This window comes from Malania oleifera, chromosome 13 (genome assembly GCF_029873635.1).
Source record: "Malania oleifera isolate guangnan ecotype guangnan chromosome 13, ASM2987363v1, whole genome shotgun sequence".
Taxonomy (NCBI): Eukaryota; Viridiplantae; Streptophyta; class Magnoliopsida; order Santalales; family Ximeniaceae; genus Malania; species Malania oleifera.
The window spans coordinates 74,829,972-74,857,472 of NC_080429.1; the positions used below are offsets into that span (position 1 = coordinate 74,829,972).

General features: G+C 36.1%; 1 protein-coding gene across 1 annotated transcript in view; it reads left to right on the plus strand.

Moving 5' to 3' along the window:
- LOC131146820 (uncharacterized) overlaps positions 1 to 22,988 on the plus strand; it is an 88,589-nt gene extending 65,601 nt beyond the window's left edge. Inside the window, exons 6-10 of the mRNA XM_058096616.1 lie at positions 20,042 to 20,194; positions 20,264 to 20,416; positions 20,547 to 20,753; positions 20,869 to 20,901; positions 21,049 to 22,988. Coding sequence (XP_057952599.1) covers positions 20,042 to 20,194; positions 20,264 to 20,416; positions 20,547 to 20,753; positions 20,869 to 20,901; positions 21,049 to 22,231 — 1,729 coding nt within the window. The 3' untranslated portion in view covers positions 22,232 to 22,988. The remainder of the gene's footprint in view (positions 1 to 20,041; positions 20,195 to 20,263; positions 20,417 to 20,546; positions 20,754 to 20,868; positions 20,902 to 21,048) is intronic.
- The last annotated feature ends 4,513 nt before the right edge of the window (positions 22,989 to 27,501 follow it).

Genomic DNA, 27,501 nt, shown 5'->3' on the forward strand with positions numbered 1-27,501 from the left:
TGGAGAGCTATTGTTGGTCAATCTCTAATGGAGCAGATAGTATGAAGATTTACAAAAATCACTCACAGGGTTAGGTTGTTTTCGAAAGTGTAGGTGATGGTGGAGGTTGATAAATTTCTAAGTGTGTGTTGGAGGTAATATATGCTTGTTGTTGGGGTAGATTGCAAGAGGAGTTCATTTAGTCAACCACACACAACTGATTAACTAAGTTAAGGACAATGTTTTCGGCTGAAGCAATTGAGATCAAAGAGACTAGGGTTTCTTGCGTGGAAGACGGGATGATGAAGTTAAAGAGTCCGTTGGGCCTAGCTTATTGTCTATCAACATAGACTTGGGCCTGCTATTTGAAAATGACAAAATTCTCTTAAACTCTTTGCTGGGTGTAATATTCTTGGACCCAACTCCGGTGAGGCATTGTTTGCTTTGACCCACTGGCCTCATGGATTTGTCCTATAAAAGGCGCCTCACATAGTTGGAGTCCAAACCATCCTTATAAGCCCAAGATCTCTCTAGTACACATCCAATGTGGTATCGTGATAGGCTCTCCCATCCGATCTTTGACGCCCTCGTCAGAGTGGCTTACACCACTATGTAGGATCCACCCACATGATAGTACCCTCAAGATAGCTCTAGTACCAAATGTGATGGTCCTGGACCCAACTCTAGTGAGGTATTGTCTGCTTTGGCGCACTGGCCTCACGGATTTGTCCTATAAACGACACCTCACATAGTTGGAGTCCAAACCATCCTTATAAGCCCAAGATCTCCCTAGTACACATCCAATATGGGACCGTAACACTAGGCTTATTGATTAAGGAGGCCCAAGTACAGTCTTATGACCTAAGTTAGGTAGTGAGAAAGTTGCTACAGATGTGCAAACGTGCCAATTAATTGGGCTGGTTCAAAAGTCACTACAAATCTGTTACCATAAGGAAGCCTTTCTGACCACAATTTGTGAGGTTATGGGACTCAACCATCCTTGAGAGTAGAAGCAAGATGAACTTTGTTCATCTTCAAATGAAGTACAAGTTGATTTGATTGGCCCTAGTTTGTGCTCCTCTTCGAATAACATCCTTGGTGGTCATGAGGAGGGATGCTCTGACAAAAGTAAAGAGTTGGCGACAAAAGTAGGAAGGTATGATGCTTATCCTTGGCTGGGGGGAAATGATAATAGGGGAGGCTCTAGGGATGTAATGGGAAGTTTGTTTTTAAGAGTTTTAGTTCTTGTGAGTTTGAAAACCAATATTGAATTTTGGTTTAGTGGGAAATATAGTTGGTAAGGGAGTCAGTTGGATAACTCGAGGAGTGGAAACGTTTATGTTCATCGAAAGGAAGTGCAAATGGGTTTTGAAGGGAGGAAATGTAATGAATATAAGTGAGAATTGTCTTGTGAGAAAACACATAAAATTATTAAAAGGGATTCTAAAGGTGTTTTAAGTATAGTGGAAGAGCCAATCGGTGACGGATCTAAATTGAGGAAAAGGAAAGTAAGAGATTGAGAGATGTTTTGGATGACAACAACATAGGGAGTAGATATTTTGAATGCGAAAAAGTTCTACTTTTGGATCATATTTGGGATCAGTATGGATATTCTTCCGATTCTTCCATAGATCGCCTCCGGGATTTATCTTTTGTGTTGCCTCTTCCTTTAGAAGGTTTAGAGGGTATTAATATATTTGAAGAGGATGTCCCTAAATATGAACAAAAGTTTTAAGGATGGAATTATACCTACTCTAGTTCAAGGAGAAATTTTTAGGAAGGACATTGAAAATCAATGTTTGTTGGATGACTTGGGCCTTATGTTGTCTGATCAAGGAGGAAATGCAAATCCAAGGTGAGAAGGGTTAGAGGGAATTTAGTGATTTGAAGTATTTGGTGAGCTGTGATGGAAAGGAATTAATGAGGGGTTTCCTTGGTTGATCAAAGCAGATTTTTTCCTTTTTTATTGTTTTATTATTCTTTTTTTCTTTTTGAGTTTTTGCTTTTGTTTTTTATTTTCATTTTTGAGGATTTAGTATCCTCGTTATGATTGTACATTCTCTTCCTTAATATATCTTCTTTTATTATCAATTAGAATGAAGCATCATTTTGTGGAGAATCATGATAACTAACTCCTTGCAAGAAGTGTTTGAAAGGGGTGAGGGGAAATTTTTGAAGGAATAAAACACAAGGATGTTGACAATGAAAAAGAAAATTTTCAAGAGCAGATTGGAGAAGAAAAAGAAGTTCAAGTTATGGGAGGACAAAGAAGAGGCAACATGAATGCTTTTGTAACTAAGGTTAAAGGACTTAGGAAAAAAGGTTTAAACAACAAACCTTGAATGCAATGGTGAAACATGGGGAGTCGGTGGTTCAAAGCATTTGCCGGTTTTTATATGAACATGCTGTACTGTTTAACTTGGTGAAGAGTCCATTATTTGCATCAATGATGAAGATGGTTGGGGAATGTGGAAAAGGATTGAAGTTTCCAGCTTATCATGAGGCTAGAGTGAGCTTTTTGAAAATAGATGTTGAAACTGTCAAAGCAATTATGTAAAAATATAGAAAAAGGATGGGCAAATACGAGATTTACTTTGATGTCAAATGGATGGACTGACAAAAAACAATGGCATCTTACAAATTTTCTTGTTATTAGTCCTATTGGCCCTATTTTTTCTTAAATCATTACACTTCAAGTTTGCTGAAAGATGCTTATAAGTTATATGAATTCCTTGACTCATTGGTGGAAGATATTGGAGGGGAAAATGTGGTTCAAGTGGTGTTGGATAGTGTTTCTGATTATGTAGGTGCAGGTGAGTTGTTAATGGAGAAGAGGAAACATATACATTGGTCTCCATGTGCAGCCCATTTCAATGACTTAATATTGCATGACATTGGATGTGCATGTCTTCATTTACCGACACATATGGATGCTTAATATGTTTAGGGAGTTCCCTAGAAAGAAAGAATTGAGGAGAGCTGGGTCACAAGGTTTGCTACATTTTTACTTACATTGAAGAGTCTTGATGAAACAAGCTTTCTCTTTGAGCCATGTTTGCATTGGAAGAATGGGCCAAGTGTCACTATGCTTTGAGGTTGGAGGCTAAGAAAGTGGAGACCATATTAATATATGATAGTAAATTTTGGAAATTATTTGAAATGTGCGAGCTTACTTGTGAAATTTTTTAGGCTTGTTGATGGTGATGCCAAACCGGAAATGGGGTATACATATGAGGCAATGGATAGAGCAATGGAACAAATTGCCCAAACCTTTAATTATCAAAAGACCAAGTATGATTGTATTTGGAACATCATTGATATGAGATGGGATTTGCAACCAAGATATTAAATTTCCATTTGACTAAAATTTTGAAGCTCCAAAAGCATTGAAATTTTGATGGAAATTTCGATTTTGATTTTAAAAAAATAATGGAAACCAGTAGCAAAGCTTGGAATTTTTTTATGAAACATTAGACATGGTTAATAGATATAATAATGTAAGTTTTAAAACTAATATATTACAAGTTAAATATATCTATGTTTTGTATGAGGTGGAAAAGTTGTAATATAATTTGTATCAAACATATTTGTAAGATAATGTGCATTAAACATATTCAGCTAATACAAATGAAATTCATAAGCCATATAAATATTATTTAATATAAATAATGATAATTTAGACATGAATGGGTAAATGTAATGTTGTTGTAAGTTTAATTTTTCATATAATTTCAAAGGCCCTCGTAATAATCTTTTGTTTCGATAAAAATAAAATAAAATAAATTAAGATTGAAATTTCACTTCACTCCTAAATTTTTTATTTGAATTTTGAAGAAATTTCATTCTATAATTAGAATTTCAACAAGTTTCGCTAAACATTCGAGATTTTGATAAATTTCGAATGATTCGTTGAAATTTCAACAAAAATTACGAAAGATGGAAATCGACTGCCATTTCAATTTTGAGGGTGATGGAAACTGAAAAATTTTTATGGAAAGTTTGACAATTTGATGGAACTTTAAGACCATGTTTGCAACTCCATATGCCACTTCGCACAGTTGGATATTTCCTTAATCCAAGTTGAGTTGCTTTGTCTAAAAACTTAATAGATTTGGTAACATATTATATGAGCCTATTATGTATTCATTTATCTTTATTACATTTTTTTCTTGTAGGATCTAATATATTGATGGCTTTATGCGGACATGGAAGTCAAAGTTGGTTTATACAGCACAATTAAAAGAATGTATCTAGATGTTGAAACAAGGATCAACATTGATCAACGATTGGAGAAGTTCAAAAAAGCTGAAGGGATGTTGGGTTTAAGCATGACTACCCTTAACAAGAGACAAGAAACAATCTTGTATTCAATTTTTTATATTCTTTTCAATTTTTAGTTATTTTTTTTTAGTTCATAAGCATAAATATAATGATGTTTGTTCCTTCTTTTTTTTATCGTATATATAGATTTATGGTGGGAGATATATGGAGATAGTGCAAGGATCTTCAAAGGCTTACAATATGAGGCTTTAGCCCTATGTCTAATGTGAAGAGATGTGAGAGGAGTCATTTGACCATGTCCACCCCAGAAAAAGGAATTGATTGAAACAACAAAGATTAAATGCTCTTGTCTTTGTAAAATATTACATTGAACTAGTGCCAAGGCAAGTGAGGAGGCAATGAAATGGTGAGACTTATGAATCGATTTGTTTATTGGACATGGAATTGGATGATGACTATCATTGAAAAGGAAGGCCCTTGTGTACTAGAAGACATTTCATGCATGGATGTCAATGAGCGTTTTGAAGCTAGTGGAGGAATTGAACGTAGAAAGAAAAGAAATAGAGAGGTAAGAGTTGTATGACTAAGACTTTATATTCACTACTCTTTTTAAGTAATTAGTTTATTAGTGGAGTTTTAAAAATAATATTGTCATAATTTATAATTTTATAATGTCATATAATTATGTAGGAGCAAGGAAAATGAGATTTGGTTGTAGGGGAAAGAAAAAAATGTTGAAGAAGATGACGTCGAGATGATTGATGATTGATGATGAGATAGGAAAAGAGGTAGAGGAACAAGAAGAGATGATTGTGTTAGACAATGAAGATGATGACCTTGAACTAGGGGAATGAGATGATGATGAATGATGATGCAAATTAGAAATTTCTTAGTAGTCTATATATAGTTTAGACATTAGAGTTTAGTTTATTTTGTTTTTTCTATGAGATGGCTATTTGATATCTGTTTTTTTTTTTTTTTAAGATGACACATAGAGGTGGAATGGATAGTTTATGGTATATTTTTTTTGTATATGGCTAGCTTTTTCTTTTGTATGAATACTTGTTTGCGTAAAATAGATCATGGTAGGATTTGGACCTACAGACCTTGCTTCAAAGGCCAGCGCCATTCCAATTAGCGACATTATCTATGCATATTTGTTGAAATTTCAATATGCTTTTGTATTTTGTTTGTTGTACATATGTGCTTGTCATTTGGGATTGATTGATGGTATGAATCTCTTGACAACTGTATCATACACCCACAATTTATAAAAAAAAAAATCATCTGCAACTGTTCACATTGCCTTCATTTTTATAGACCACTGCCCAAGTATGATTTGATAACATTGCCACTACCGTTAAAAATAGAAACTGCAAATTAGCCCCTCTCCCAAAATTTGTCGCCTTCTGACCACGTGTGGCCCTATGTATCAGTGTAAGTCTGCAGCCCTCATTCCTCTTAAACCTGACTTCCTGTGCTTTCTCATCACTTCACCACCATTGCAATCACTATACCTAGATCTGCCCCTGCCTAGAGTTTGATCATCAGAAAGTAAAAGCTGATGCGCCTGGAAATTCCCCAGGAGATTTTGTGTATTTCAATGATATGTTGATCTGCAGTGCGATATTTTGATTGTGGAGATGGTATTCTGTAAGCAAGTGCAATAATTTGGTACAAAAAGCTAGAAAATGTGACAACCAGCATCAAGAATCAATCAATTGCTGCAAGTTGTGAGTTTTCTAAGTGAAATTATTTAATTTCTGCATGATATTCAAGATTAAAGGTGAATTGAATAAATTTCTTGAGAAATTGGAAATAAGGTCAATGGTTTTGCATACATAAACTGAGAATTGTTGGTACTTGTGTTTAAGTTTCTTGGTGATAAATAATTGCAGCATACATACATGCATAGATACTGTAACTATTGTTTGGTAGGGGAAAAAACATGAGAATGTCTTGGAGACTATTGCCAATGTTTTGAATTGGCTAACTGCTAAAAAGTTGCAGCCTTGGGTAAAAGGAGCATCAATTTTCCTAAGTGGTATAGCTGTTGTCACTCATGCTTTTAGTTGTGTGAAGGCTGAAATGATCATTTTGAGTTAGGGAATTAAGCTAGAATTTTTCAATTTTAATGGTGATGGTTCTCTTGATGAATTTGATGATTGGATGTATTTTTTGGAGTACTATTTTTCATGGTATGGTATGAATGAGACTAGGAAGTTATGTTTGGATGAATCAAAATTGAACGGGAATGCACAAAGCCTTGGGTTAAAGGCCCATTGATTTTCCTACCAAACAGGAAAGTAATATAGCTGCCGTCCTTCATGCTTTGAGTTGCATGAAGGTCAAAATTATCATTTGAGCAAGGGAATCAAGCAATGATTTTCAGATTTTACTGGTGATGGTTCTCCTTATGAATTTGATAAGTAGGTGTATTCTTTGGTGTACTATTTTTGGGTGATATGACATGAATGAGGCTAGAAGAAAAGACAGTGACAGAGTGCACTAGTAGGTTCTATCATTTGGCTACTCGTGCTGACATAGAATAGGAAGAGGGTGTGATGATAGTTTGTTAGAGGAAAAGGGTGAAGCCAGTTCTTGCCTTCAAGCTTGCTGCATGTCATCTCACTATAGTTGGGGATGCAGTACAGTACATGTTACTTAGATTGAGGAAAATGCATTGGAGTCCTCCTAGCGCTACGTCAACCCTTTGATTTGAGAAGATTACTTGTGGAGTTATGCGAGTGAATCAAATGTCAAGGCTTTGGGCATTGAGCTGCATAATGTCCTAATCAAGTCATGGCTATTGCAAAAAGAGAAGATGATATGATAATGAGAGCATTCAAATAGTACAAGCTGAACATAAATCCCAAGTGAGTTAGATGATGATGGCAACATTAAAATTTGTTTAGTACTTTGACATATGCTCTCTCTCCACAAGGTTAGAGAAAAAGAAGTCTAAAGACAAACTAGCATCTTTCAAACTTAGGTGATTGTCATAAGTAGCTTTTGTACTTTTGGTAGTTGTATAGGTATAGTTTCTATGAGGAAGTTAAATTTGGAAGGATCCATACAAAATTTCTTGGCTGAACAATATCAACTTGAAGGTCCATGATTGCTGCTTGCTTACCTTCAATATTGGTTCATTTGTGGTGACAATGCAATGTGATATCCTTCCTAGTTATTTGATAGGAGGGTCAAGCATAATGGATATGAAAATTATTATTCCCTCTAACAAAAAGTATGAGTTGATGCCATCTCGAGCTCTTCTACTCACCAAATTGAAGTGTATCATTGGTTTCTTTCTTATGTAGTGAGATGATTCTATTCATAGTGATGGACTCCTTGGTACTTCCCTCAACCCGATGGAGTTGATTTCTTTCCAAAAGGATAGATTAATGTAGGATGGGAAGGGGATATTTGGATGGATCATTTTGACCCACTTTGGAGGCTAATTTCAAAGAATAAGGTCAACTAATTGTTCGGTTTTAAACCCATTTATGCTTAGTTAATTAGTTGTTAATTATATGTGTACATTCTTGTAGTATGATTATGTGTTTTGGGGGCTTGTTTGTAATATTTTTGTATTTTAGGGGTGTGTTTTTTCATCTATCTTTAGGGGTAAGGTGCTTGCTATCTAAGAATTGCTCCATGGATCAAAGGTGGGATTCGAGCACTATTGGCAGGAAAGACACACTCAGAGTATCACTTCCTTTGAGTATCTTTGTCCTACTAAGATGCAATAGGCAAGCAACATTTTGATAGCCAAGTACTCCTAGCCGTAAATGACAAATATTGACCCGGGTAGTGCTGTCGCTAAGGTGTTAGGTATCTTGTCTACATGTCTATTTTCTTGTATTATAGGCTTCTTATAAGCCATGTAAGAGGTAGTTATAGGTGAATTTTAATTTAGAATTGAATGTGTGTTTGTTGTAAAGTTAGAGATGGAGGAGAGAAGAGGAGAACGAAAGACGAGAAGAGGATAAGAAGAGAGGAAGAGAAAGGAAAATGAGTGGTAGTTTTTTGGAGAGTACATGAAGCTTCAGGTTTGCCCTCTTATATATTATTATTAATAATAGAGTATTAAGGACGAAAATATCTCCATTCACTCAACCCAATTACTAAAATAACATATTCTCTTCTAAACCCCACCTCCTCTCAAGCTGGGGGCGAATAAATATCACCTAACTGCAGCTTGTAACAAACATTAGACAAGGTAGGCTTAAGTAAAGGCTTGGTAGAAACATTGCCTAACTGATTGACAAGTTTGACAAAGAGAGTCCCTATGACCTTCATCAACACAACATCCCTCACAAAATGACAGTAAACTTTTATATGCTTTGTCCTCTTATGAACCATTGGATTGCTAGCAATATAAATGGCAGCTTGATTATGACAAAACATATCTATTGGCTTCACTACCAAGAATCCTATCTTTGACATATAAGACTTCAGCCACATAAGCTTACTAACCATATGAGCCATAACATGAAATTCCACTTCAGCACTAGATCTTGCTATAGTAGTTTGTTTCTTGGTATGGCAAGTAACAAGATTACCTCCCACAAATGTACAATGTCCATTAATAGACCTTTGATCATCAACAGATCCAACCCAATTTGCATTAGAGTATTCCACATTCTCATAATTTTGATTACATTTACATATGAAACCTTTGCTAGGAGAGCCTTTGAGATGCTACAAAATCCTACAGACAACATTCTAGTGTGGTTTTTTGGAATTTTTCATAAATTGACTCACCGCCCCCACTGCAAAAGATATGTCAAGGCTAGTGACAATCAAGCATATCAACTTTCCAACCAACTGCTTATGTTGATGTTTGTCTTCAAAGTCTGGTCCATCATTCCTAGAAAACTTCACATTGGGACCTATAGGAGTATCAGCTGGTTTGGCTCCCAACAAACTAGTCTCACTTAGCAAGTCTGGAGCATATTTTTACTAAAATAGATTCAACCTTGACAGGAATGGTGTAATCCCAAGATGGGGGTTGAATTGGGTATTTAAAAATCTAGGTCACCTTTTCCCTAATTTCAAAACCATAATCAGTATATTGCAACCTAGAGTCTTCTCTAAGCAATCTCCAATTCCCAAACAATCAAGTATGCGAATATTTAAAACAGATATAACATTCACAACAAATCAAATATTAGCATACAAGTGCGAAAAATAAATAGCGTAGGGAAAGAGAGAATGACATAATATTTTTACTGAGGTTTGGCCAATCATGCCTACGTCCCCGTCTCAAGTCAACTTACTTCAGGATTCCACTAAATGCTCACTTAACCGGGCGGAGTGACATCGTTTACACTACTCCTTGCGGGGCGGAGTCTCCCCAGCTCACTTACGGCCGAAGCCAAACCATTTCTTCTTATAGGGCGGAGTCTCCCTAGCTTACTTACCGGACTAAGCCAAACCGATTACACCTTACAGGATGGTGCCTTCCTAGCTCAATTAACTGGGCTGAGCCAAACGGTTCTCCTTACAGGGCGGAGTCTTCCTCTTCAGGCCACGCCTGGAATACAAAGATATGAAAAATTTGCGTACAAATATGAATGCTTCTACAAAAGAAGAGATACAAAATGAAGCTCAATGTACTCTTGTATAATGGGAAATTATGCTCTAGAGTATATGTAATTTATCTCTCAAAAGTATATTTGTGAAATAGTGTGAGAGATGATGATGAAAATGATCTTTGATTCAAATATGAAATATTCACTAAGTGTATATCAAAGATCTAAATAACTCAAATAATATCTCCAAAAATATTTTTCAAAGATAAAGTACGAGAGATATCAAAGATCTAAATAACTCAAATAATATCTCCAAAAATATTTTTCAAAGATAAAGTATGGGAGAAGTTAGAGATTAGCTTCACAAAAATATTTTTGCAATAAACACAAGATAAACTTTTGATTCTTGCAATGAATGTGCACAAAGAATCACAAGCTATGAGGAGTTTTCCCAAAAAATATTTATCAATAAAATAATCTGGGAAAAAGTCAAAGCCTACTCCCAAAAGGATTTTTAAATTCAATGAATGAGTGAGAGTGTAAGCTTGCTAAATAATGTAATGAATGCCCACAAGAATATTCAATCAATCTTCAAGTGCAACAATTTGCAAATGAAGAATGAGAATCAATGCTCTCATTTTAAGATGATTGAACAAAGAGTATGAGAAAGAGAATGAGTGTAAGCTTGTGTATGTGGGAGTATAAAAAATAATAGCACAAAATATTTTTCAGAGAGTTTCTAAGCTAATCTCATACTTAATCATGCTTTGGAGTGGGCTATATATAGAGCAGCCAAGAATTTTGACCGTTAGGGACACGCTCGTCATTTTAGAAAAATTTAATTAAAAAATTAACAACGTTTAGCGCTGAAAAATCTGACCAACCTGAGAGGTTTGGTCGGCTGGGGAGTGTGCCGGTCGACCGTCCTAAGGCAAAATTCAAATTTTTCTGAGGGGTTCAGTTGACTATGCAAGATGCCGGTCGGCTGGCCATAGGCAATATGCAAATTACCGAGAAATGGTCGGCCGGGCTTGAAGGCCGATTGGCTGGGGCATTTTTGTTCTACAAAGGTCGGTTGGTCAGGCTATGCAAATTGGCCGAGTACTAAGGCCGGTCGGCTGAGCTTATGAAGCACATTTAAGGTTCAATCAACTGGTCTTAGTGAAAATGCGTTTTTGCCCTTTAGGCATGATTGGTCGACTGAGGTGAATATAACTATGAAAGGGCTGATCAACCGAGGTCAATTAAAACTTAAGATTTAGCCCTGTTTTGACCTTGGAACTTATCAACCCTATGTGTATGAATTTGAAAATATGAGTAAAGGGTTTTCCATGCAAATTTAGGTTCCCTAAGGTCAGTCTATGGTCCTGTGTTTGAGCTTTCAATCCCATCATGCATGATATGCATTATTACAGACCAAATGCATTTACAATTCAAATAAAATATGTCTTCTTTTCTGTGCTCTTCAATCTTTGTGGAATGTGCCAGGTTGATACGAGCTTTTAAGCGTCTCATGGCTTCCATTTCCCTTTACCTTATGTGCATTCTAAAATATTAAGCCTGCTCAAGCACTAAATACACGCATAAGATACTTATGGTTTGTCAGCATCAAAACAGGGATCAAACTCAAAAAGTCAAAAACCCTTTCTTACATTGTACAATATCAATACCAAGAAAGTAACACAAAATGCCCAAGTCCTTATTTTGAGATTTTGCTTGAAGCCACTTCTTAACATCAGTACTCCTGCTTTGGTCCTTGCCAATAATGATGATATCATTAAACCATAATCTACTATAAGTACCATATCTATCTCCTTTTGCAAGCAAAAAACAAATGATCAATAGTGGCATTGGATAAATCCAAATGCAAAGATTGCAACACTAAATTTGTCAAACCAGGCTCGAGGAGACTGCTCAAGTCCATTATTGCCTTATGCAACCTTTTAATCCTCTCCCCGAGCAATATACCCAGAAGGTTGCTCCATGTATACCGGTTCTTGAAAATCTCCAAGGTAACAAGAAGGCATTCTTCACATTCAACTAAGGTCCAATCAAAATTAATTGCCAATGAGATCAATACATGAACAGAATTTAGTCGAGCAACAAGAGAGAAGGTATTAAAATAATTAATACCATATGTTTGGGCGCTGCCCTGGCTAACCAACCGAGCCTTAGCCGTTTGATAGAGCCATTAGGAAGATGTTTGATGGTGTAGACCCAATGACATCTAACCAACTCTTTACTAAGAGGAGGATCCACCAAGTACCATGCCCCTCGAAAGGTCAAGGCATCCATTTCTACATCCATTGTATGCTTCCGCCCAGGGTTAGCAAAGGCTTCAAAATGCAAGGAAGGGATGGAAACAAAGGAAATGGATGAGGCAAAAGAACACAGAGGATTAGGAAGGTGAAGAACTAAAACATAATGAGCAATAGGATAAGACTTGAGGATTGCTGAGCACATGTTTGAGTGCCTTCTTGACGAGCAATGGGCAAATCTGTCACTTTGGGATGGATCTCCATAACCAGAAGTCAAAATAGTGATGGGTAATGGAGGTGCTTGCATGGTTATAGTGATTTCTGTGCTTGCTTTTCGTCGTTCATAAATTGTTTCTTTGGATCACTAGCTGATGAATTTGAAAGAGGGGCAAAAAATTTCTTTATAGGGATAAGGATAGCAATAGGAGAATCAACACAAGAGGGGGGACCATAAATTGTTGATGGACCCAAAAATGGAGAAATAGGGTGTCCCCTAAAAAAGGTGACACTTGCACTAACATATTTCCTATGAGCATGAGGATTATAACTGTTAAGGCTTGATACATTGTTGGTCTACAACCTAACAACTCAAGCTTTTAGGTGAAGTGGTATTCTAACATGGTATCAGAGTTGGTTACCAAGAGGTCCCATAGACACGAGGCACAATGGAGAATATGGATGTTTTTGGGTACACGATTGAAAAGGGAATGTCTCGCTAGAACACTTGAGGGCATTTTGTTGAGCATAAAACAACCTATAAGAAAAACTTTAGTCCAAAAGGTTTTAGGAACATGCATATGGAGTATGGACCGTGCTATGTCAAGTATGTGTCTATTTTTCCGTTAAGCTACTTCATTTTGCTTAGGATTACGCATACATGATGTTTGATGAATAAACCCTTTGGCCAAGCAAAAAGGCTAAAGCTCATTTTGAACAAGTTCAAGTGCATTACTAACTTGAAAAATTTGGATACCGATGCCAAACTAAGTTTTAATTTCTTGGTTGAATTGAGTAAATAAATTAAAAAATTTTGGCCTATCTTTTAACAAATAGATCTAGGTCATATGTGAAAAATCATCCACAAGGGTCACAAAATATTGATGACTAGTCAAATTATTGACTCTACATGGACCTCAAATATCTGAGCAAATAAGAGAAAACAATGATTTACTACAAGATTCGACTTGAGATGGAAAAGATGTTCCTAATATGCTTTCCCAATTGACACACACAGCACTCAAAATGAGAAACGAATTTGAACATAGGGAAAAGTTCTTGTAGTTTTTGAAGGGATGGATGACCCAAATTTACCAGTGAGCAAGAGAAACACCATGAGTAAACATGAGGAAGTTGTATGGCAAGACTTGCACACACCTTAACACACATCAAAATAGTATAGGCCATTCTTCTCAAGCCACCAATATTCTTCTTCTTTTGGAGATCTTGAATAACACAATGAGAAGGGGAAATGTTCATAAAACAATGATGAGACTTAGTTAATTGACTAATAGTAGGTCTGATGGAAATTTTGGCACATATAACACAAAAAAGTGGAATAAAAGGAATAGAGAGAATATTGCTAGAACTTGAAACTGGTGTAACTGAACCATTAGCAAGAGTAACCTTAGTGGAAAGTAGTGGGGTTCAAGGACTCAAAACAAATTGGGACCATCTGTCATATGAGAGGAGGCACCAAAATCCATAACGCAAGGTGAGGAGGATGAAGAGGAAAAAATCCTAGTTGTACCTGAATGGATCATAGTAGCAGTAAAAACAGAAGATTGAATTTGGAGTTGTTGAACCATGCAAAAAAGATTATTGGACTCGTCTCTAGTGGATTATGTTTTAAACTCTAGTGGAGCGGATAGGTGCATTTGAAGTTTCAATAGTAGAATCACCCTTTGCAAGAGAATTATTTGCTAGATCTGGTTTCCCAAAGAGATCCCAAACAGCAAGAAACAGATGTCCTTCAAACCCTAGCCATCGCTAGAGGTCGCAGCCTTCAAACCCTAGCCATTGCTAGAGGTCACGGCCTTCAAACCCTAGCCATCGCTACACAGTGTAGCTGTGTAGCCTCCATTGCCGGAACTTGCTTTGTGGAAGGCTTTAGGCCTTTTTAAGCCTTTGAAGGATGAGTCTCTATTTCTCTCACATAACAACTCTCACCCTTGCACAAACACGAACATGGTTGTGTTAGCAAGAAGCTGTGTTACAGCGCTTGGTGCAGATTGGAGGAAAACCCTTTGATATGAGATTGGAAAAGGAAGGGGAGACCTCTTTACTGTGCATGCTTGAGAATAACGTTTCTCTAAGTAGGTGGGTTAAATTCATGAAGGAGACAATTGCCTGGCTCAATGATGGTTTATTTACTTCCATTCAGTTGGAAAGGGGCTCCAGAAGCATTTGCAAGCAAACTTCCATTGCTAGACGATGATTAGATGGATGAAGGTGGGAAATTTTTGGAATTAGGGCCGAGGGAGAAAGGTAAGATTTTCTTGGTGTTTATTCCTGGAGGTGTAAAAGGAATTGGATGGTGAAGCTTTGCGAAGGAAATTCATCACTGTTTTGAAGGAGCAGGCGTTGCAAGCACTTCAGTAACCTAGATTGTGGTGTAAGGTGGATGGAAGGAATGATAGGTGAAGGCTGCTCAAGTAGTTCACAATCATAAAAATTGTGTCGTAGTTGCAGGGATGATCTGTGATCCAAGGAATCAGGGGTGCCGTTATCAGATTATAAGGCTGCTCAATCGGAGGTGACTGTCCATAAGATGCAGCGAACTAGGTTCCGGTGGTCATTGCTAATCTTGCAGAGATATCTAGGGCCATGAAAGGGGACAATGGGAGTGAAGTCTGGGCTTGGTCATCTGGGAGTCATCCTGGATTTGGGCCAAGTTTGTGAGAAAGGCAGGGTTTTGTTTTTAACAAAGTTGGACCATTTAATAGAACAGGCTTAGTGTGTTGACAAGAATCCTTTGGGCCTTCCTCTGGATTCGAAAGAAGCCTCTTATAAAAGGGGGCTTCACAGATGGGCCTCGTTTCTTAAAAGGCCCAGGGCAAGGATATGGGTGTTTGCTCCCTTCCCTTGCACGACGCTGTCCCTGAACAAGCCCATTTCTCCTAGTCAAAATTTACATACTGGAGAGGTGGATATTGAGCAAGATGTTAATGAAATACAAAATCTTCCCCCAAATCCCCAAAATAAGAATAGAATGGATCAACATTCAGAGTGTAATCAGGATGATTTTAATTTGGTTTTGAATTCAGTTTGTGAAGAAAGTGATGATAATAAAGATTGGCTGTTGATTCTGGTTTTGCAGAGGGATTAACAGGATTAATAAAAAGAAGAAGCTGGATTGGGAAGGAAATCTGGTGTTTCAGGATCTAATTCTGTAAAATCTAAGGGTCCTGAGGTGTATGCTCGTTGAAAGGCTGCAATGATGGGTGCGGAAATGAAGAAATTTTTTGAAGCAGAAAGAGAGCATTCCAGTGGGATAAAGCAAAAGATTATAAGGAGAGATTCTGCAGGAGAGTTGAGCATTGTGGACGATACACTTGCTAAGATGAAGGATATAGCAAGTGATGGAGTTAGCAAAGAAAAGAAGCGTAAGAAATGGGGAGATTTTTCAGATAACAAGAGTGATGCATCAGGGAGTTTGAATGTGGTGGTAGTTTGCTGTTGGATGAGATTCGGGAACAATATGGATATGTTTCTGATTCCTGTGATGTTCTTGGGGATCTATCATATGTTACCTGCCCTGATGGAAGAATTGGAGGGGGTTCCTATATTTGAGAATGATGGGTTGGATAATAAAATGCAGTGCAATGATGGAATTTTACCTACACTGGTGGAGGTGATTTCTAGGAAGGATTTAGAAGCCCTAGATATAATGGATAAATTGGATTTGGAAATGTGTGATGCTGGTGGAATTGAAGTGCGCTTTGATGGGGGTTAGTGTAAGGTGAAGAAGAGTCAGAGGGAGCTTACAAATTTAAAGTGCTCAGTGAATTATGATGGAAAGGGATTTAAAATTTCTTGGTTAGGAGTACTTTTCGGTTATTTTTTATTTTTCATTTTTATTTGTTATTTTTTAATTTTCTTCTTTATTGTTATTTTTTGTTTTGTTTCTGTTTGATTTTTTCAGGTGGACCTCTTGTCTCCTTAGGTTGTAACTTCTCTTTTTCAATCTAATATACCTTCTTTTATAATCCAAAGAAAAAAAAGAGAGATCCCAACAGCAATCAATGATACGATTTTCCTTGCCACAATGTGTGCAAATGCGAGAATTGCCGTGACGAACTCCTTGTAATACATAACCACTGCCATGACCACTATCCAGACCTCGTCCTCGTTACTACTATGGTTAGAGGTAGTACCCATGGCTGACTTGTCACGAGAAGGAGCAGCAGCATAGTAGAAAGAGTATAACTGACTTCTCATCAGCAAACAACTATGAAAGCACACAGCTTCCTGCCAAGGATGCTGCACAACCTAACCCTGGGGGGAAGGGTGGTGTCCTTAAATGACTCTCAAACCAACCAAAAAGTCAGATTTGAGGACCAATTAATGGAGGATGAGTAAAAAACGAAAATAGAATATTAAAACCAATTCAGATAAATCAGACTTGAAGGAGATCAATGCTCTAATACCATGTAGTTTATCACTTTTATCTAGAAGCTTAAGCTGTTAGGTTGTGGGCAACAATCTATATGAAGCTTTAAGACTCTCCCACATGTGCAGCCTGACAGCGCGTGGAGATGTATAAATAACACTCATGATAGAGAACACAATAATTTTTTTAAGCACCACATAATAAATGCGGGCAACAAGACTGGAACCTCGGTCCTCCTGAATAGAGCTTTGAAAGGAGAGAAGAGGAGGAGAAAAAGAAACTGAGTGGCAGTTTCCTGGCGAGTACTTACAGCACCAGGTCTGCCCTCTTATATATTATTAATAATAAAGTATAAGGACAAAAATGCCCCCAATTCACACAACCTAATTACTAAAATAATCTAACAGTGTTCTTTCTCCCAATTGTATTTCCTTTTTCATCCTCTTTTTTTATTTCCTTATTTTTCTTGTTTTTCCTCTTCCCTCCTCTCCCCAATTCTCCTAATTTCTTCCTTGTCAGCAAATCCATGACACTGTCCTGCATGACTCAGATTGCTGTCTCATCCACTACAAAATATGGCTTTTCATAGTTTGACTTGGGATATCCTTGGTAAAGTGGTTTCTGATCATTGTCTAGTTGTCCTTGAGTCTAGTCATGTTAGATGAGGTTTCGTTTCTCGTGGATTTGAAGAAAATGTGGTGAGTTTTATGTTGCTTTTAGTGATTCAGTTAAAGTTTGGTGGGAAGAGTGAATTGTAGAGGTGTGAATTATATATATATATATATATATATATATAGAGAGAGAGAGAGAGAGAGAGAGAGAGAAAGAGAAGTTAAAAGTTGTTAAAGATACAGCATCAGGAGTCGTTGACACTTCCGAAAGAACAGAGGGTAGTGATCAGACCGCCAACGACTTCCATCGGCCTGACCAATCCAGCATCTTTGGGATCTCAGATCCTGATCCCATATTTCAAGGAGATGGCTTTCCGGAGTGCAAATCCTGGAATGCAAAGGTGTTTGGTAATTGGTCTTGTGTGAATCAAGAACAGAGACATTTAATTAGAAATTTACTGGTTAGATTGGATAGAGGAACAATTCTTTCAGGATCTGGTTAGTAGAATAATTTTGTTAATGAATAAATTTGGGGATAACATTTTGAGAGAGGAGACTACAAAAAGGCCAAAAACTAGGGTGAAGTGGCTGAATTACAGGAATTGCAATAATAGTATTTTTTCACAGGGTGGCCAGTGGTAGGAATTGGAAAAAAAATTGTTTAGTGCTGGAGAATTTTTTCGTATGGTAATTAAGGGCCTGGAGTTTAATTGCCAAGAATATTACCAATTTTTATGGAACTCCTTATTTCTAGGATTATTTTAGATCTAATATTGAGGGCTTGGGTTGGTGTCTGATTTCTGAGGACAAAGAGTAGTGGTTGGAGAAACCATTCAAGAAAAATGAGGAAGCATGGTTGAGACGGAGAAGTTGAAGGCTTTTGTGCCTCACAGTTTTACCATGGTATTTTTTTAGGGATACTAGGATATTGCAAAATGTGAACTCATTAAAGTGTGTGACGAGTTTTTGGCGAATGGTTTCATCAGAAGGAGCATTAATTGTACATTTATTACCCACATGCCTAAGAAAGATTAGTTTTATAACTTCTATTAAGGTTAGAGATTTCAAGTCTATTAGTTTGGTTACTAGTGTTACAAAATTTTGACTTAGGTTCTTTTTAACATGTTGAGTGGCATTTTGATTGATATAACTTTTCATGTGTGGAGTGTTTTTACTGGTTGTCATCAGATTTTGGATGTTGCCTTGCTGACTTGATGAAGTTGGGGATAATGGAAGAAGGTGGGGCAGGAAGGGTATCGTTTTGAAGTTAAAATTTTTAGGTAGTGTGAGATTGGGTTTGCTGGAAATATTCTGATTGAATATTTTAATTTCAGTTTACCTTTCCTGTGAAAACATATTATTATTTGTATGATTGTATCTATAAAATTGTCATCACTACTTTGAATTTCAAATGCTTTGATTAGAAGACATTTCCTAGCATGGAAAGACTCTGCTGCCATCATTTGAGTGACCAAACCCATTTCATTGTTTAAGGTGTATACATATATATTGGGAGAATGCTTATTGCTGCATTATAAATTCATTGCAAAAGTAGGTGCTACATATTTGTTTTCCTCTTGCTCGAAAAAATAAATGTGGTGCATGACCTACCTTTTGGAAAGCATTCTTAATCTAATGTATTATATTCTATGTTCATAATAATGAGAAGAGAGTGGTCCCGATATGCTGTGTGAGCATGACCATTTGGTGGACATTTTGATTATTGGCGTTGGGTGTACAGTTGCACTTAGGGGCATGTATATGGTGTTCAAATATATTGTTTCCTTTCCTGCCCTCTATTCCCTCCTTTGTTGCCAAAAAGGAGACAGGGACCAAAGGGCTAGAGAGGCCTCCTGTGGTTAAAGAAGGAAATTCTGTGTTTCTGTTATATTGAGACACTTGGATATGACCTTCTTAGAGCTTGAAAAAGCTGGTAGTGTCAACGTCTGGTGGTCCAGCCTTGTTTTTTTTTTTTTTCCCTAAAAAAAAGACTGGGAGAAACGCTTCCATTTTCTAAAATCAAAGCCATTAGGATAATGTGGTCATTTATTGTCTCTATCAATAAATGAATTTGTTTTTTCTGCAAATTAATTGGATGCAAAAATACTAAAAGCTTGAGAAGTTCAAATTTTAGTTGAACACCGCTTGATCCACACCTTAATGGATTTGACTTTCCTTTCTTAGCCTTTCTGGATTGGTCCTTTCTGGCAGGGTTCTATAGCTTGAAACTTGCCTATTGAAGGCCAGAATATTGCAGGTGCATACTCGTGTTTTGTCTTCATCTGGTTTTTTTGGGCCGAGTAAAATTGGCAATTTTCTTTTGCATCTAAAATATGTTTCTGAATGTTGGATGAAGAGACTTTAATGTGATCGGTTGTTCATCTTCAAGACAGTGGTTTGGTTTGAATGGTTCATAACTTCCAATTCTCTTCAGCTTTTGTTCTTGTTCTAGTACAACTCAACTTGTTATCTATTAAGGATATCTAGAGTGTTCTTTGTTTATCAAGGACATTCTAATGCCTACTGTTCTTAGTGCTCCTGAAGAATTAATTACTTTTGAGAGTATGATTTCTTTGATTGGTAATCTTGACAGATTATGCAAGACTTTGATGGATTACTCCCTGTTTCATTTTCATTATTTATGTTTGTTTTTGTTTATTTTTTCAGGACTAATTTGCATGATACCTGTTCTTAGATGCTTCTTTATTTTAGGCTGTGTGCTTTATTGATTAACTAATTGATACTGTATTGGGGTCTTCTGAAATTAAGATGGAAAAAATCACTTCATCCAAAAAGGAAGGGGGTGTGGACTCAACATGAAGACAAATGCTTGACCATTGCGGTGATGCTTTTGGGGCCCAAAACCTGGAATAAAATTGCTGCATTTGTGCCTGGTCGAGGTCCACCACAATGTAGAGAAAGGTACCACAGATTACTGTTGCATTGATTTTTGATGCAGTATGGGTTATAAGTTGCTGTTTCTGATCGCAGATGGGTCAATACTTTAAATCCATCTTTGAATGTGGATGGAGTTTGGACTGAAGAAGAGGATTCAAGGTTAATTGCAGCATGCACACAATATGCCCATTGCTGGTCTAAGGTTGCCAAATGTGTGCCTCCACGCACCGATAGTCAGTGTCTTAGGTATAATGATTTGTGTGAATGAATATATTTTGTCTAATAATATTAAATGCTTTATAACATTGTGGTGTTCTTATTGCCTAAACTAGTTCAGTTGAACTTCATTTCTGCTGCCTCTTTTCCATATGACCAGGAGATGGAAGAAGCTGTTTCCACATGAAGTGACTTCACTTCAACAAGCAAGAAAAATTAGAAAAGCTGCTCTCATATCCAATTTTGTAGATCGGGAGTCAGAACGACCTGCTCTTGGTCCTAATGATTTCCTTCCACTGCCAGCACTTGATTCAATTTCTCCGCCTGAAAATACAAATCCTTGTGCAAGACGAAAAAAGAAATCTCTGTATGTTGTTGGAAGTCTCTAATTTTTTAATTCTTATTTTTATTAGCATTTTTTTTTTGTGAATTTAGTTAGTGATGACTGCTTCTTTTGCTTTTTGCTGAATTTTGTTCTGCAGACGAATGCTGAAATCGGAATGTACAGCTTTTGAGTAAGTTGTCTTCTCCAGTCTCTGCACCTTATTGAACATGTGATAGCCAATGCCTAATATTATGCTTGCATGTGATTTCAAAGTTCATTATCTAAATTTTTTTCTAATTAATTAATTATTTTTTGTTGCCCTGTGATTGGATTCTAGAAATGTTCCAAAGAGGACCAGATCCAAGAGGCCAAGAAAAGCAGCCCAATTCTGGTCTGAGTATGTCCCAATAGTGACTGAATATGATCAGGCTGGGACATCTTTTTGTTATGATGTTATGAAGAAGAGTGCAACTACATTGCATTCAAAGATGAACGATCCTCCTTTATTTTGTCCAGACTCTACAGCTTTAATGATATCCAATGGTGAACAAGTTGAGGGCATTGAGGCATTTGATGGGGATATTACAAAGAAGGAAGAGGCCCGCCAACAACATTCTGAAAGAGACAAACTTCAAGGAGCTGATACCATTGGTAGAGATGATTTGACATTAAAGAATACGAGGATAAGAAAACCATCTTCAAAGAAGAGGAATAAATGCACAAGACCTGTGCAAGAGCATTCATCACCTTGTGGGGATTCATCATTACCAGCAACTGTGAATAGTGGAGAGGTTGAGGCATGTGGCAAGGATGATGCTAGAAGGAAAAAAATGGCTCATAGACAAACTTCAAGGAGGAGATGTGGTGAACTCGAGAAACTTGGGGGTGATGGTTTTATTTTAATGAAGAAAACTGCAACCAATTCATGTTCTAAAACGAATGAATCTACAGAACCAATAAAAGATCATTCACCACCTTGTCCAGATTCATCTATGTTGATGACAAATGGTGAAGAGGTTGAGACATTTGGTGGGGATCTTACAAAGAAGGAAGAGACTCACAAGCGACATTCCAAAAGAGACAAACTTAAAGGGGCTGATACTATTGGTAGAGATGCTTTGACATTAAAGAATATTAGGATGACAAAACCATCATCAAAGAAAAGGAATAAATGCATCAGACCTGTGCAAGATCATTCATCACCTTTTTGGGATTCCTCATTATCCACAACCATGAATAGTGGAGAGGTTGAGGCATGTGGCAAGGTTGATGTTAGTGAAAAGAACTCGGCAACAGTAGACATGATCAATGCTTCCTTAAATGAGGAACCTTCTGGTGTTTGTCAGCAAGATAGGCCCAAAAGGTTGATAACTGGAGACGAGCCTGGTCCTAACCAGGTTTCAGGTCTAGAAGATGATGACGACATGACTCTTGTTTCCTTTGTACGCATTATAAAGAAAAAGAGAAAGGTTAAGCACATGAAAAGGGGCAATCTTGCCTACTCACCACATCAAGTGTGAGGATGGGATCAGATTTGCTTCCCGGGAGCCTACATTATGGTGGCAATAAGAGTAAATTGCCTCGTATATGATTGTGATGCTTATACATGCTGTGAAAGCGAAATTTACAGACATTTATCGTCTTGCAAAACACAATCTGTTGTTTCATAAGTTACATCAAGTATCATAACTACTAGAAAAAGAGCTAGTGTAGATTTTGTCAGAAATTGGTGCCGGTGTACCAAGCGTCAATTTTGGGGTCATGCGGCTGCTGGTGAGTCTCTGCGGATGTTCCTCCCGGCTGCTGGTATTGAGCCCTTATTTCTATTTGCAGGGCAATGGCAGGGCTCGCAGTGATGTTTGAGAATAGGGTTGAAATGAGGTCAGTACAAAATTTTTCCATGGGGGTTGTAATATCCGAACTGCTTCCCCCACCCTCATTGTATGCTCAACCTGGGTTCACTGCAGGCTGACCTGCGTAGTGTGTTGATTTTTTTGACCTACGTGGGTTCAGTTGGTGAGTGAATTATGAGATAAATGCCTGTATACCCCATTTGCGGTTAGATCCAAACTTCCTTTTTGAGAAAAAAAAAAGTTCTAATATGCAAGCCAAGAGAAAATTTTGGGCGGTTTATGTCAGTGTTATGCCAATTTTGGAGGATCCTTATTCCCATACCGCGCATGTGAACTCATTTGTTTCTGCTTTCTCTTGAATCTGTCAAAAAGTAGCCCGCATGTTCGAGTTATATATTTATAGTATCTCTTCGATTCGGTTGACCATGGTTGTTGAATGGATTAGAAACCAAATTAAAATAAAAATAATTATAAATTTCAAACCAAAATTGAACCAATTATTCTTTTTTGGTTTGATTTGATCTTTTAATTCAATTTAATGTTTTATACTTCTGTTTTTTCTGGTCCAATGCGGACCCGTGCTGCTTTTGAATCTATTGCTCAAATATGTTGATTTTTAATGCCGCTATTTTTTATTATATTATATTATTATGTAAACAATTATTTGTGTTTTCATGTTAATCTAGTACGAAAATTATATTCTATTTTTTTTTTCTATCCTATGAATGTTAGTAGGCTTGACATGGTTAATTTCTATGTTTCTATGTATTATTTTTACCTATCTTTAGTGGTGTAAGTTTGGTGCACACAATTTTGGAGAACACAAAGCTAGAAACTAAATGATTAGATTTGTAGAATATATTTCAAACTTTATATTTAGATATTTTTGTGAAGAAACTCATACAATTTTGTATGAAATTTATCCAAATATACATATATTCTAATAAAAGATTATTTGAATTTTAAGTTTCCAAACATGAGTAAGAATTCTTATGTTCCAAATATTTTTATTCACTGATGGTCTATTTGGAGCTTGGCAAGCATTGAGAAAAGGAAAGTAAAATATGAAACATTCCATTTTTCATATTTAGTTGTCAAGGAAAGTGAGAAATTTTTTTTAAAAAGAAAAATTTAATGAACAAATATTTCATATTATACAGCATTAACATTTTATTTTTCTTAAATCATTTTATCATACTAAAATAATTATTTATTTTTAATATTTGATTTAAAGAGAAAATATAATGAAAATTTAATTTCTTTCTTATTTTTCTTTATTTTTCCCAAACAAAATTCTTGATTATAATTCAATTAGACTCCAAAGTTCTTTTCCCTTTAATTAATGTCGTGTACTTTCTTAGTATATATAACTTATGATAAGTGATTAAATTCTTGAGTTAGATAACAAAAGATATCATCTCTCATCCAGCACCCATTTTCACTTGCTTTTAAGATTCAGTGATGAGACATGCAACATTAACTTTTCTAGCTACCACTAAATTATCCCATGAAGGACATCCTTTTCTCAAACACTACTGACACAATTTTAACTTCAATTTTTTAACACTTCAAAATGGTTGCTAGAAATATACTAGTGATAATTCTTATCTCCTATTTGGTTTGCCCACTACAAGGAACAAGATAATGTTACTAATGAACGATAAGCTAGGGACATCTTTTTAACATATTCAATTTTTTTAAAAAAATATATTTACATAAACCCCTCTTGTGGTTTAATCAAAAAATAATAAGCTTCCCTGCGATTTTTGTGTGATCAATAAACCTCTTTATTGAAAAAACTATAATTCCATTAGCTTTCTTGACAATGTTAGATACCATTGAAATTGGTGTATTCACAAGAAAGGGGTGAATAGGATTTTAAAAATATTTTGACTAAATTAACATTTGTCGATTCACCACAAATAATATCTCCTTCAATGTAATAGCGTGTATGAAACATGATGAAACTATATGTTTAAATATACATGTGCAATATATCTCATTTAACTCAAATGTGTGCATGTAAATAATTATAACTGCAAATGAAAGCATACACATGCGAAAATTGAATTATGAAAATTTAAATAAGATAAGGAGAGAGAGACACACGATATTTGTTACCGATGTTTAGGCATACTAGTCTACGTCCCCGTCTTGAGCATACTCCCCAAAATTATACTAAACCTGCTTACTTAAAGGGTTAGTAGAAGCCGTTACAACATTTCCTTACGGGGTAAGGTAAACCTCAGCTCAATTATAAAGCTGATCCCAACTTGTCTCCCTCACGAGGCAGAAATTTCTTAGTTCAATTTTTGTACTGAACCGAACTGGTCACATTTACGAGGATGAGACTCCCCAGTTCAATTTACGGGATGAACCCAATCGATGCAATAAAAACATTTTGTGTACAAATGAACATGCTTCTAAATACAGGACAAAATGTACATATTAAAACTCAATACATACACTTCAAATGACATGAAATGTGCTCAGTAGAGTAAGAGTGTTTTCAAAATAAATTTAAACCCTAATAAGAAATTTTCTCCAAAAATATATTTTAATAAAAGTATAGGAGAACCTAGGGTTCTGCTCTTCAACAAATTTTGCACAAATAAAAATATATAAATATATGTAAATGACAAATATGTTCTCCAACAAACATTTTACAAATAAAAGCATTTGGAAAATCTAGAGTTTAGGCTCAAGAAAAATATTTGTGTAATAAATAATTTTCTCCCAAAAATATTTATCAAAGAAATAATTGGGAGAAAACCTAAGCATACAGATGATGAAAATAAATGCCCTAAATAGAAACTCTCCTTCATAAATGATTTTTTAAGTGAATGAATGCATGAGTGAAAGAGATTTTGATGGAGTGTAAAATGTTTGCCCCAAAGAAAAAAAAATTGCAATGAAAAATAAGTTTGGGAGAACTATGATAAAAATTAGCTCAAAAGATTAGAGAGAAAATTTGGCTATTCAAAGTTGCTAATTTTGGCAAATGAAGGGGTATATATAGACTTCTTGAAAATATGACCATTTGGGGGATACACTTGGTATTTTTCAGATTGTTTAATGAAAAAATTAAGCTTAATTAGAGTTGAAAAATAATCCAACCCGAGAGGTTCGGTCGATCATATACAAGGTTCGATTGACCACTTTAATAAGTTCGGTTGACCGTGGCAATTTTGATCTAAGGATTTGGTCGACCGTCTTAGGGCGATTTCGAATCTTTTGTAGGTTTGGTCGATCATGGCTAAGGTTTGGTTGACCGCTCATATGGTTCAATCGACCGTGGTCAATTTGAACTATACAAACTGTCGGTTGAACAGTTGGGGGTCAGACACATTCTGGTTTGGTCGACTAATGATGATACGTTCATTTTAGAATGGTCGACTGTGAGAAGTCAACTTGTTGACTTCTGACCGGTTCAATCGACCAAGGCTTTTACACTACCAAGGATTTAGTCGACCACAATTTAGTCTTTTCAGCCAACAATGTATTCGATTGACCAAGCCGGTTATTATCGGAATGGTTCGGTTAACTGGGGCTACTCAAAGGTACAATTTTAACCCTCAATTTGATCCTAAAAATCCAACGTCGGTTGACCTTTTGGTTGGTTCCCTATGGTCAGGTCGTTCTAAGTATTCATCAATATCATGCAGATGCATGCATTATTACAAACCAAATAATAAAAAATTAAATGTAATACAAATTTTGTGTGTACGCTTTAAGTTCCGCCTTGGCTTCCATTTTCCGATATCTTATATTCGTGTTGAAATGAAAACTTGTTCACATACTAAATGCACACAAAAGATATTGGTACTTTGTCAGCATCAAAATAGGGATCGGACTCAAAAAGTCAACAGATATATATATATATGTTATATTTTGGACAAAAATACCCTTAAATGAGTATTTTTCATGTAATAGAAGGTGTATAAGTTCTTGCAGCCTAATTCCTTATTTTGGTGCATCCATGAATATCCAATGCCTTCTACTTCTTTAGCATATCTCATGCCCCCCGGGATCCATGACTGCAGTTACTCCTTGAGTAACAAAAACAAACCACATGGCCCTATGATCCATGACATCACCGGTCCATTTTATTCTATTAATCTACTTACTAACATCATTTGATCCATTTTTTTATGATGGCATCTGATCTAATGTGGGTTGATGATCATTAATTATCTTTTTTCTTTTATTTTTTGAAATGTGGAAACTCATTTTTAGGTTCTACGATTATTGTTTCTTATTGTTATTTATCTGTTTAAATAGAATAGTTATAATAAGTGAAATACAGTTTGAAATTACCAAAATCATACATTATAAATTTTGATTAAGAATAATACAATTCTTCAAATATAGAAATCAGATCAAACAATAACTTTATCAAGTATAAAGATCTAAAGGGCCTTCTAGTTTTATCTTCAAAGATAAAATATTTGCTTATAAATTCATCAAATGTAATAAATGGCCACAATTCTCCATATCTATCATAATTTCAAAATCTGTAATTCAAAATATGTCTTAAGCCTAAACATCATTTAAAAACTACTTTATGTTGCAAAAACTATAGAGATGTGTTATGGAGATGGAAATTTGTTATCATTTTAAGTCTAATGTCGAAATCCTCCTCTTGCTATCCCATTTATGACACTTTCATCTCCGCTTGCCCTTACATGCACCTAATCCTGTAAAAAGGACTTGATTTATTAGTATATACTTGGGTAATAAAATATGTGATAATACAACAAAGTACAACATATAGAAGTAGCATCGTATGCTAGTGTCGCCTATAAGTAAAAACTAGCATTAGAAAAAAAATTAACTCCCTAAAAATAGTTAAGACCACAAATATAAGAGTTCACCTTACTTGAATGAGCACCCCCATGCATTGATTGTTTGGATTTAGCTAACCTCATCTTGCCATG